General features: G+C 56.7%; 1 protein-coding gene across 9 annotated transcripts in view; it reads right to left on the bottom strand.

Moving 5' to 3' along the window:
• Positions 1–12,317, bottom strand: part of SCN5A (sodium voltage-gated channel alpha subunit 5) — a 62,208-nt gene that overhangs the window by 37,483 nt on the left and 12,408 nt on the right. For 6 of the 9 annotated variants that reach the window (XM_087824600.1, XM_087824605.1, XM_087824601.1 and 3 more), the window contains exons 5-7: positions 6,526–6,617; positions 2,827–3,057; positions 1,218–1,281 (exon numbers count right to left, since the gene is read on the bottom strand). In XM_087824600.1, the coding sequence (XP_087680726.1) occupies positions 1,218–1,281; positions 2,827–3,057; positions 6,526–6,617 (387 nt within the window). Of the gene's footprint in view, positions 1–1,217; positions 1,282–2,826; positions 3,058–6,300; positions 6,393–6,525; positions 6,618–12,317 lie in introns of all 9 variants that reach the window. The other 3 variants (XM_087824603.1, XM_087824602.1, XM_087824604.1) reach the window with 1 other exon arrangement.

Raw genomic sequence — 12,317 nt, 5'->3', positions numbered from 1 at the left:
GAGGGGTCCCCTGCCTTTGAGACCCGGGCTTGGCATGTCTTCCTGGGCAGTCTAGCATGTGCCTCGCTGCATCCTGAGGCTGAGCCTCGTGAACCTAGTGCCCCACCGTTCGGTGCTGCCTCCATGGTTTTCACCCTGTGCCTCCCCCTGCCTGGGACACTGTCTTCTCCCTTTCTCTACCCATCTGCATTCTGCTAGGCTTAAATCCAGCCCCCTTCTGCCCACAAGACACACCATCCCCACTGCTGTCTGAGTCGCTTGCCTCTCCCCTCACAGTGGAAGTGCTAAGGGCCTGGCTCATGTCTCTTCCTCGCCTGCCTACCCCGTGGGGAGTGAGCACAGTGCAGACACTCAGGGGAGCAGTGAGGCTTGGCGGAGCTAAACAGGATGGAGCCCTGAGCAAAGGCCAGGCCATGGGGTTGAGGGATGATTCTGGGGTGGATGGGCTGCGGTCTGGTCATGTCTACAGAATGTGCCCATTTGCATGACTGTGCACCCAGGTACAATGAGGCAGGCTCACATTCACTGAGCTGGAGGGGCAGCCTCTCTCCCCGAGAGGGCACACTGCCCTGGCTTCATGCGTGCTTGCCATGGATGAGAGAGAGAAGGGCAGGGGGACTTCTCTCCCCCCCTTGAGAGTGGGAGGGTCAGCCTTGCTAATGTTCTCAGACCCTGAGACAATCTCTTAGTGACACGAAGGGCTCTGAATCTTTACACTCAGAGATGTGGGACCACAGCCCCACAGATCACCTTCCCCACCAGGTTACCTGTGTGTCCCCTGCCCCTAACAACCTATAGCACAGTCACCTACCGAGACCCTGGTGCGCACATAACCACTGGGCACGCTGGGTACCACATTCAGGCTGCAGGTCCAGGACCTGGATGCCCTGGAGGGCAGTCTAGGCTGCTGGGGACGCCATACTCACTCCTGACCCGATGGACAGGTCAGCAGGGAGGGAGTGAAGGCCGAGTGGGAAGGAGCAGCCCTGGAGGGCTTCTGGAAGGGAATGGAGCCAGGGTTGAGCTACCCCCCAGTCCTGCCCCATCTTCAGGGCTCTGTTCGCCCCCCCTGCAGAACTGTACCCCCATCCCTTTCTTTATTTCCTTTGCAGCTATCTCCCTTGTAGTGGGAGAGGGGTGGGGAAGCTGCCAGGGACCTGGCAGGATGGGAGGCAGGGGAAGGCCTCATTGACCCTATGGTCAAGGGTGTCACATACCCAGCGTCAGAGCTGTTCCCACACAGTAACACATCGGAGGTGCCGTTCTTGAGCAGGTAATTTTCTGGAAGAGAAACATCCGATGGTGAGGGGCATGGCAGCCCAGACTCCTGGGTTCCTGCTTCACACCCAGGGCTTTGGAGAGACAGAGACACCGGTGGTGGTCTTCCCACCGCCCCTCTGCCCCTGTCCTGACCTTGCCCTCTGTCCGGCCAGGCCTGAGGCAACTCTGGCTACTTCCCTGGCCTTCCCCCTCCTCCTCCTCAGACGCTCAGCTGCCAGTGTCCCCAGTTCTCTCAGAAGACTCGGCAACTCCCCACAGGGAGTTTCTGCACTTTGCCTCATGCCACTCAAGGGGCCAACCAGAGCCAAGAGAGGCTCTGAACTAGGAGGCAGGGGTCTGGGCAGAGTTCCAGCCTGGCTGCTGAGTCTGCATGGGCCTCAGCAGGCTACTGCCCAGCTCGGTCTGGACCTAATTCTGTGAGCATAAGGTGGTGGAAGTGATGCCTGCCAGCCACGTGGCCATAGTGTGGTCTCTTCAGACAGGGCTGGGGCTGGACCAGGTGAGACACAGGACCTCTCCTCTTTGTGGCCATCCGTCAGTCCCCATCACTCACTGCTACCTGCCTGAGTCTTAGGCAGCAGTTCTCCAAGTGTGGTCCCCGAACTAGCAGCATCGAGCATCGAGAACTGGATAGAAATGTAACTTCCTGAGTGGCCCCCGCCCCCCTATCTACTGAAACTCTGGGGGCTGCCCAGCATCTGCGCTTTCCAAAGCCCTCCAGGTGACTCTGGTGCAGGTGAAATTTTGGAACCAGTGCTGTGTAGCCACAGCTGAACCATAAGCAAATGTCCTCGCTGAGTTTCTGTTTCTTTTCCAAGGTGGACTGCTGGTGTGTGAGGCCCTAACTTCATAATGGCCCTCAGCGTCCTCGTGGAATATGGCTCGCAACAGTGTCCCCCTTTGGTCCAGACCGCTGGCGCTAGCCAAGAGATGTGCTGGTCACCAGGCCGGAGAATGGAAGTGTCGCCCACGAGGCAGTGGAACAAGAGGGGCTCACATGACTATAAGCACGGAGCCTGTCCCACGGGGCTCTGGGGTGCACAGGTATGGAATTAACATCCTGAAAAGGAACCCTGAAGTCAGCTGAAAAATTGTGTGCCAAGTAGGTGGGGCCTCCATTCTGGAGCCTCATATGCTACCCCAGCTCCGTGTCCCACCCTTTCGCAAACAACACTCCTCTCTCTGCAGGCAGGATGGTCTCTTCACCACTCCCAAGACTTGAGGGTCAGTCAGTCCCACCTCAAATGTCACAGCTGCTGCTCTCATCTGGCTCTCCATCGAACCCCATCCTTTCCGACCTTTAAACGTCATCTCCCCACTTAGCCTGAGAACTCCCGAGGGCAGGCCCTAACATCTGCTCCCCTACCGTCCTGAGTCCAGAGGGTAGGGGCTGGGACCCCTGAGCGCCCAGCTGCATCTCCACAGGGTCAGGCAGGGTTTGGAGGCCCTGGAGGAAGGCCTTCCCTGTGGCAAGGCCTGCGTGGGAGGTGGCCCAGCCCTGGAGGCCTCGTTAAGCCTTGCCCGTGCCACGGGGCGAGTCCACACCTGAATCGTTGAGGTAGAGGTCCAGCGAGTCCCAGACCAGGCCATCGGCCTCCACAGAGCCGTTGGTGCCATTGAGCTCCGTGAAGTTGCGCACGCACTTGTGCCTCAGGTTACCCATGAAGAGCTGCAGGCCAATGAGGGCGAAGACACTGAGGCAGAAGACCGTGAGGACCATCACGTCGGCCAGTTTCTTCACAGACTGGATCAGGGCCCCCACAATGGTCTTCAGGCCTGGGGGAAGCGACAGCAAGCACGGGGTGACCCATGGGCACTTGGCTTCCCACTTCCCTGGGCAAGGGCAGGCCTGGGGGGGGTGCTGGGCCAGGTGGGCAATCATGGAGTGAAGGAGGCCTCTCTTGGGCTTTTCAGACCGAAGTCCCCCTCTCCTTTGCTGAGGTTCTGTCCTGATTCCCCTGGGATAGGAGTTGTCTGTGTATTTGCAGAGCACCCGGTCCTCCTTGCTCTCCACTAGCCATGTATATGAACCGGGCGTGGAAAATGCTATTTGCTTAAGGAAGCAAAGGCTCAAAGCCTGTCCCCCACTGGCTCTCTCCCCAAGGTATGCCAGGCCTGCCCCTTGAAATGTAGCCTATGGAAAGGAGACTGGAGTTAGGCCCATCGGAGGACAATGGAGGGGCCTCAGCCTTGATCCTGTGATGGGGAGAGACACAGCCACTACTGGCAGAGGATCCAGTTCATGTGCTGGGAGGCTGTGGGGGGAGGTCTGGCAAGGCCATGGTGGCTAATGTCCTAAGGGGCCTGTTCTGGCTCTCCCCTCAACCCCCAATCTGGGAAAGGTTCAGGGGCAGAGGAGGGGTTGACCTATATTGCATTTTCCTCCTCTGCCTTGTGCCTCTGGGACCCAACTCTGCCCAGCCCGTTCCCCAAAGCGGAGAGGCCGTGATCTGTTAGTTGCACAGCCCACCTCCCTAGAGAAGCCAGCACCACACAGCGAATTGACAGAAAAGCAGGTGCAGACACATGCGGTCTGACACGAGCTACTGCCCTGCTAGAAGTTGGAGCACAGCATGGGGGGCAAAGGGGTTTCTTTGCCAGCAGCAAGGCCCTGCCTGCCCCCCCCCATCTACCCACCTCCCCCACCCCCACAATTGGCCAGATCTCAGATTAAGCTCCATCCATCCAGTGTCCAGCCGGTTAATGTGTTAGGAGCACCCGTGGAGGCTGTGCCTGAGGCTGCTGAGTCCACGACCCGGAGACAGGGAGGCAGCGGTGGGCAAGCACAGGAGAGGAAGTCCCAGCCATGGTGCCACTGACACTGCTGCCTGCCCAGGGCTCAGGGGCACTCAGCGCCCTCTGTGGAAATCGTCCTGGCAGATGTTGGCAACCATCTGGGCAGTGGGGGGACCTCGCAGGGGTCTGGGCATGGAGTGTTGGTGGGATTCACGAGCCCCTTGGAGTTCAGAACCCCTCATCTCTAGTGGAGGTTCTAGGACCCCTCAGTGGGCATACCCTGGTTCTGCCCACTGGGGCCAGAGACCCTGCCCATAGCATGGAGGGCAGTGGGGGACAAAGCGAGGGGTGGTGGGCAGCAGCTTGCACACCAAGCGGACTCTGCCTCAACTGCTAGGCCGAAGCAGTTCAAGGCCCAGCAAAGGACCTCCTGGTCTTTGGAGACAGTGTCCATGGGACAATCAGTCGGTGAGCACAGACCAACCCCTTTAATGTTTCTCATTACCGATGACAGAGTTTAATCCCAACAAGAATAATTCCAATGAAATGACGGGATTCTTTCTGAAAAGACCCAGGAACAGATGAGCGCTGGGGGACCAAATGAAAAATTCTCCTGATACTGGAGTTCTAACAGGCTGGGCAAAAAGCCCTCAGAAACCGACTGTTCATATTCCATTCCCATTTTATGGGAAAGGACACCAAGGTCTGGAGAGGGACAAGGCTCTGTAAGACTCAGCTCATGGGACACCTCCTCCAGGGAGCCTTCCAATACTGATCATATCATTTTTCTAATGATCTCTTTCAGGGTCTGTTATCTGCTGCTTCACTGGGTTGCTGGCACCTTGAAGAGACCCAAAGGGGCTGGGCTGAGGTTGACAGGCTTCCTACTTTTCCCTAGGACTGAGAAACATTTTCTTTTGTCAGTCTTCCTTACAAAATAGGTTGGAACATGCTTTCCTCAACTGCTCCGGTCAGTGTGCCTTTCCTCTCTTGTGAGGTGTGTGCCGAGGTTGTCCCTGGGACCCTAGAAGACAGACCCTGAGGCTTCCGAGCAGGTATGTGCTTGTCAAGACAAAGGATCCCTGTCTCAATGGGGCAGCTCCATGGGGGTGGCTAAGAACAGACTGTCCCACTTACTACTGGCTCTTAGCAGGAATCTGGGCCACTTGTGGTGGATAAGTGGCATCTGTGCATATCCCATGGTGGGTTCAGAGGCCAGGAGAACACCTGAGGCTTGATGTGAACACAGCATAAGGGGGGCTCCTCTTATAAGATAATTAACCCCACTGGGGGGGAGGGGGGTCTGAACACCTCCAGGGAGCTCAGAGCAGGGCCCCTGCCTCCCTGGGGGCAGTAACAGCCAATGCAGGCCAAGGGGCCAGGACCCACCAGCTTTTCAAATCAGGAGCAGGTACGACCGCCTGGTTCACCGAATCCTTCCCTCAGCTCTGACCCCTCTCCAGATCGGTGGCATCAATGAGTCTCTAGCTGCCTTCTTCACAGAAGTGCCTTCCCTGGTTCTGAGAGCAGCTGCGTCACAACGGGCTCTAGAAAGAGCCCCTGGGCATGGCCCTCGGCTCTCTGAAAACATCGTGAGTCTTTTGGGAGCTTTCCTGAACCGACGGAGCTGACTGCCTTTCTAGAAAGCCGTCTGGCCTTGGGAGATTTCCCGTGCGATTGCCAACATCTGTCGAGGAGGATTTCTTCCTGAGGCTACCATGCGCGGTTTGCTAAACCTCTACCGCACCATGCAGCGAGGGCTGTTAGACGCCAAGGCCGACGGCACCTGTCCGCAGAGTACGCTCTGTCTCACAAAGTGGGGCTGGGGCTCCGGCTCCGCGAAGATCACCGGAGAGGACACAGGGCAGGGGCTGGGCACTGGTTTTCCTTTTTGGTTCTGGGTGTGGATGTGATTTCTTCACTGGAGGGTGATGCTCCAGGCAGTAGCAATTCACATACAAGCTTTTAGCTACTGGAATAGCTGAGTGCAGTTTGGGAAAGAAATGCCTATCTGGGGGGAGATTGGCGTTCAATCTAGGACCTGCCACGGGGTGCTCTATGTCCCCCGGTGTCTGTGAGAGTGGGCTTTGCTGGGGTGGGCAGCCCAAAGCCCGTTCTGAGGTTCTGAGGACAAAGCAGTGCCCACTGCCAACGGCTCCCACACCCGAGTTCTGGGAAAGGTACTCTGGTGACAGGCACATTCGAGGGGCCTTCCTGAGGGTCGCCGTGACTCTCAGGTGGCTGGAAAGTCCCTCCAGCCTTGGCGTTTAACCTGATTTTCACCTGAAATGACTGATATAGTTTTCAGGGCCCGGAGGACTCGGAAGGTGCGTAAAGCTGAGACATTGCCCAGGTCCACAAATTCAGTTGTGTATCTGTAACAAGGGAAAGTCACAGACGAGACAGTGACGACACGCCAGGAGGAGACACACGGTGGGTGGGGGAAGGAGGAGACAGAGAGAGAGTCACTTGTAGCTGAGATCCGAGAGGCAAACCTGGGCATCTTACCTGGGATAACTGAAATAGTTTTTAGAGCTCTCAGGACTCTGAAAGTTCGAAGAGCCGACAAATTGCCTACTTTTATATTTTCTGATACATACCTGCAGAATCAAACCACAGTTATTGGGAGTTACAAAGCAGCACCTCAGCCTGCCCTCCCAACCAGCCCTCTCCCACAGGGAGGAATTAGATGGTCCAGGGCCTCCCCTAAATTTTCTTCCCGATCTCAACCCTACTGTCATGGGGATTTCAATGAGGCACCTTAAGGATGTCCACACAGTGAGCTCCAGGTGGCTTTCTTGGTGACGGTCCCGTGAATGACCGGTGCCAGGAGGCAACTACTCTGCCACATTCTCTGTGACACTGGGAACTGTGACACAACATGTGGCAGAGTCTGAGGCTGGGGACACAGCGGAGTGAGGAGGGAAACTCTCCCAGGAGGCCCTGACCAGGTGATGGAGGAAGCCTGGGTCTGCTGGGCCTTCTGTGGTCTGGATCATCCATCCGCTTGTGCCTGGCTGCTCCAAACCAGGGGACCCTGAAGCCCTGGCTGGGACCACCCTGGAAGTGTGGCTGGGTGTCTGAGGGCGGCCACTTTCTCCTTCCAACCATAAGTCTCTGCGTGAGGAGTGGCTCAGGAGTCCCTGAGTGCTCAAGAGGAGAAGCAGAGTTCTCAAGATGATGTCTGGAAGGTGGGAAGGGAGGCTGCCTGAACACGCTGCTCCTCCACTACGCACAGCAGTGGCCAGCGCAGGAAGAGATAAAAGCAGGACTAGGGATCCGAGGGGGACTCCAGCCCCTCCCCCGTGAGTCTGCCCCAAGACCCTCATTGTCCCCCAAAGATGGCCCTGGGTCTCCACAGTAGGAGTGACCTCGGGAGTTGAACAGCCCTCGGGGTTCGTTTGAGCCCAGTGGTGCTCAGCAGGGCCGAGTGGCCGTGAGGTTCCCACCTACAGCCTGGACCTCCGTAGCCACCACAGGCATCGGGGGAAGGAGTCATCTCTGGGGGGCAGGGACCTGCCCAAGCAGAGTGTGAGGACACGTGTGGATGGGCCACATGACTAGGATGTCTGAGAGACTGAGGGACAGTGTGTGACCAGGGCCATCGGGACAATGGCAAGTGACTTGTGATATTTAACCAGAGGCTTCGCATGCAGGGTGTCTGACATTTAACCGAAGGTGTCTGATGTTTAACAAAGGACAGCGGACCTGGGACGTCTGATGTTTAACCAAGTGTGTCTGACTTGGTGTCTGAGTGATGTCAGACCCAGGATGTTGGCCCAGCGACGCCGGGCGAGTGCCAAGGGTGGGCTGGCAGTGCGGCTGGACTCACTCTGCCAGGCAGTCTGGTAACCAGGCCCCCCCACTCTACTTGGAGCTTCTGCCTCTGCCTTTAGGCTGGGGGTGTCCACGGGGAAGGACTTGGCAGGCTATGTCATGGGACTCAGTGTCCTGGGGTCAGTGGGGTCCAGTCGGGTCCAGCGCTAACTGACACTAGCTGACACCGGCTCCCTCCATGGCCACTCATGGGGCCCTTTCATCTTCATAGGATGCTGTGGACCACGTCTGCTCCTTCCTTACTCACTACAGCCCTTCAGGGATGGGAACTCAGCACAACTTTCCTTCTGGTCACACCACAGGTTGTGTGGCTTCCATTCCACCCCCTGGACCCACTTCAGCTTACAAATCTTCCTCCAGGGCAGCAATCAGATGTGACCCCATCTTCCAGTGGGGAGCAGAAGTCACCTTTCTTGTTCTGGCCCACGTGTACCTACTAATTTGGTCCAAGTTCCCGCTCCACTTCGGGTGGCTATTCCATGGTTCAGACCTTTGGGCCTCTGTTCCACATTCCCCTCTCAGGCCTGGACCCTGTCCAGACATGGTGCTGCCACGGGACTGACAAGTTAAGCCCAAAACACTGCCCATGTTGCCATCACATGGAAGCCATGGCTCTTGTTGGCTGGTGGCTCTGGGCCCTGTTTCCTGCTGCCAGTCGGTCAGGTGTGGCCAGGGGAAAGCTTCCCTTGTTCGGCCACTGGTTTTTCCAGGCTGTCTCTACCGGTTACAGGGAGTGAGTGGAGCACTGTGCAGATCAGAGAGGGAACCAACTCTACTGTCCCTGCTTCGTCCCTCCTGTCCCTTATAGACCTGTTCCGTCTCCCATGTCTCCAGTGAAGTGGATTCTGCCTGTCTTTGCCTGTCCCAGTGTAGAACCTGCCCTCCCTGCCCCCTCAATATCCCCAGCACAGACAGGGCTTGTCCTCCATTGGTCACCTGCCCCCTCAGCAGCTGGTTCCGAGTACAGAGAAGGTGAGATCCCAAGATAGGGAGGTGTGTGCTCCCCTAGGCTTGCAAAGCCAGCTAAGTGGCCGAGGACAGGAGAGGGGCTGGAGGTTGTGTGTTTGTGAAGTCAGGACATGGTGAGAGCAATCCTGAGGAGGTAGAAGTCTGGAAGGTGAGGCACAGGTCTGAGTGAGGGCATGGTGTGTCTGTGACCATGTCTGTGATGGGGGGTGGGAGGCCTGTGGACCCAGAGCCTGGGGCCTGGCTGCTTCCCATGTTGGGGCCTTAGACTCCTAGTGAGGCCTCTCTTGGGGCCCTGGAGTGTGGCCAGGCAGGAGAGACCCATATCTGGCAAAAGGCCAGCTTTAGCTGTGGTGGGTGAGGGCTGGGGGCGGAGCTCTGCCAATTGGTTAGCCTGGCAAAATGTTCTTTCAAGCCATTCTACTTTTCTGCCACGGCCAACATGCTGGGCAAGGGCAGGCGGCTGGGGTGGGGTCGTGGGCCCTGACACAGAAAGAGCAGAGGGTGTGGGTGAGAATTCCACCCCATCCCACCAGCCCCAGAGCAGAGGGAGGCTTTCTGGAGGCTGAGGAACCACGAGGAAGGGCAGACCTGGGCCTCTTCCTGCCCCACCCCTGTCTTGCTGTGCACCCTCCCCTTCAATGCAGATGGCCCCTCCTGGGCTGCTAGGCAGAGGGTACACTCAGCGTGTCAGCTACTGCGGTGACTGCCACCCTCTCCTCTCTGCCTACCCCCCTTCCCCTCCAGGTTTGGTTTCCATAACAACCCCAGAAGGTGGGAGGCTGTGTTAACTAGCAGGTAATGCCCAGCTGGGTGGGGGCCACAGGAAGAGCTCTGGCTGGAGGGCTGCAAGCTGAGCCTGGTGGGATTCCTGGCACCCCCTCCAAGCCTCCCACGACCTCTAAATCAGGTGGGGGTGGGGGATAGGGTCAAAGCCTGGCCAGAAACACCAGACTTGGGGTGCCTCTCATGGTTATAAGCTAGGAGGCATTGCTGTTGATTCATTCTATAATTCTGGGCAAGTGCAGGCTCTCTCTGAGCCTCGGTTTCTCCATCTATATAAAAGGGAGATGGGACAGGGAGTTTCATTGAATACAACTTTTCTGCCATTTAAGACTCCTTTGATTACCCTAAAGGCCCCGCATTATTGAATCATTTTGGCTGGACCGAAATTCATTTCACTGCATTACCCCAGCAGTAATTAATTGCTTTCATAAGGCAGAATCACTGTCAATCAAAGCTGCCAGGCCAATCCAGCCCAGAGCACAGAGCTGACATTCCAGAGGGTCCACGCGGCCAGAGGGGAAGTGAGTGGGGCTGTTTCTGTGGGACGCTGGCAAACGTGGAAATGGTTCGGTAGCTTCTGAGGCCCTGCTCTGCTTTGTCACTCCTGGTTCTGGTCCAGAGTGAAGGCAGGCACGGCACACCTGCTCTGTGATCCGAGTGGAAGGAGTGGTTCCCCATGGGAGCCCGTGGGGGTGGAGACTGGGATTCTCTCCTGAGATGGGACAGGAGGACCTGCTACGGGCCTGAGGTCATGCAGAGCATCTCCCAGAGTCAAGGGTTGAAGACAGGCCAGAGCCTGGCTCCTGCCATCAGACCAGGGGCCCAGGGTCAGGGGCATGGTTTCCATGAAACTGTCCTGCTCAGGCTCCAGGGTGGGAAGGTAGGAAAGGTAGGAGAGGCTAAGGCAGCCGCTGTGACCTCCTTCCAAGCCCCCTTCCGGTGACACCGGGCCCTCAGGGGCCCAGGGATCACTCCTGCTCTCCCATAGGGCACCCTGGAGCCTGGGCCCAGCAGCCAGGCTGTTCCATTCTCAAGTCAGTGCAACCTCCCGGTTCTCACTCTCCTCAGACCTCATGTTCTCAGCTGATGACCCTGCTTCTTATCACTGAGAAAAATAGAAGCAATCAGATGAGAAATTTTTTCTCTCATCATTGACTCTATCTGTCCACCTCCACCTCCACCTGAAATTCTGCCTTCCCCACTCTTTTTTTAAAAATATATCTTTATTGATTTCAGAGAGAGGAATGGAGAGGGAGAGTTGAAACATTAATGATGAGGGAGTCGTCATTGATCGGCTGCCTCATGCACGCCCCTGACTAGGGATTGAGCCCGCAACTCGGGCATGTGCCCTGACCGGGAATCGAACCGTGATCTCCTGGATCCTAGGTCGCTGCTCAGCCCCTGAGCCATGCCCGGCCGGGCTGCCTTCCCTACTCTTAATGCCAACAGTCAACTTGGCCCTGGATTCCCAACCCCCGGCCAGCTCAAGGCTTTGATCCTGGGATTCCCCCCTCCTCCATCATCAAACTCCCCCTTTCCTTTATGCTTCCCAGCCCCCTGCAAAGACACCTCCCTTCTTTAAACACCTTCCCTTCACCCACCTTCCCCTCTGGCCACCGCCTTATTTTTGATCCTGCTTATAGCAAATCCCACAAAATCGATGTCTCCACATGCTCCGCTCCCCTCCTCCCTCTCTCTCTCCAGCCCTCTATAGTCAAGTGTATGTCCCTCCACTCGGCTGAAACCTGTCAAGTCAAGGTCATCGGTGAGATTCACGTTGTTGGTCCAGTCTTGGTTCTCGCCTTCCTCAGCCACCTTGTGGTATCTTTCAAATGGAGTCACATCCCTCAGTTGGCTTTTGGGACACTGCTCTCTCCTGATTTCCCTCCACCCTCCTTGGCCGTTCCCTCCATTCTTTTCCCTTCTAATGCTGTTCGTTCCTGACCCCGAGATGTCGGAGGGTCCACGGTACAGTCCCCAGGCGGCTTCTCTTCTCTGGCTACACTCCCTCCTGGATGACCTCATCTGGTCTCCTGGCTTTAAATACCAACTGCACCCTGATGGCTTCTAAATTTACATCTCCACCTCGGACCTCTATCCTGAGCTCCAGACTGGAATATCCTGTGGCTGACTCAATAGCTCACCCTGGATGCTTTCAAACTTCATACATTCCAAACTAGCCTTTTGATTCCTCTCCTCCCTAGCCAGCTCCTCCCTCCATTCTCCATTTCAACAAATGGTAACACCATTCACCCAGCAGCTCAAGCCAGAGACTGCCTTGGGGTCTCCCGTCAGCTCTATCTTCACAGTATATCCAGAATCTGACCATGTCACTCACCTTCTCCATGTGGACCCTGGCCCCAACCACCACCCTCTCTCTCCTGGCTACTAAAATAGCCTCCTAACTGCTCTGTTGCTTCCACCCTTCCTCTCTGGTCTCTTGTCCACATAGAAGCCAGGGCAATCTTTATAGAATGTAAATCAGACCATGTCACTCCCAGCTCTTAACCCCTAGTGGCTCCCATTATTGTGGCCCGTGAGGCCACACAGCCTGCCCCCAGCCCCACCACTCTTCATTGTCCTCCCCCACTACTCTTTCTCTGGCTCACTCAGCTCTGCCTGGGCCTAAGTCTACACTGAGCCCCTGACCACAACTCCTGCATGGAAGGCCTGCCCTGATTAGTTGTCTCCACTGGAACACAGCACCCGAT

Source organism: Miniopterus natalensis, chromosome 15 (assembly GCF_054644295.1).
Source record: "Miniopterus natalensis isolate mMinNat1 chromosome 15, mMinNat1.hap1, whole genome shotgun sequence".
Taxonomy (NCBI): domain Eukaryota; kingdom Metazoa; phylum Chordata; class Mammalia; order Chiroptera; family Miniopteridae; genus Miniopterus; species Miniopterus natalensis.
The sequence above is the reverse complement of the archived record's forward strand: the minus strand, read 5'-3'. Positions and strand labels throughout refer to the sequence as shown.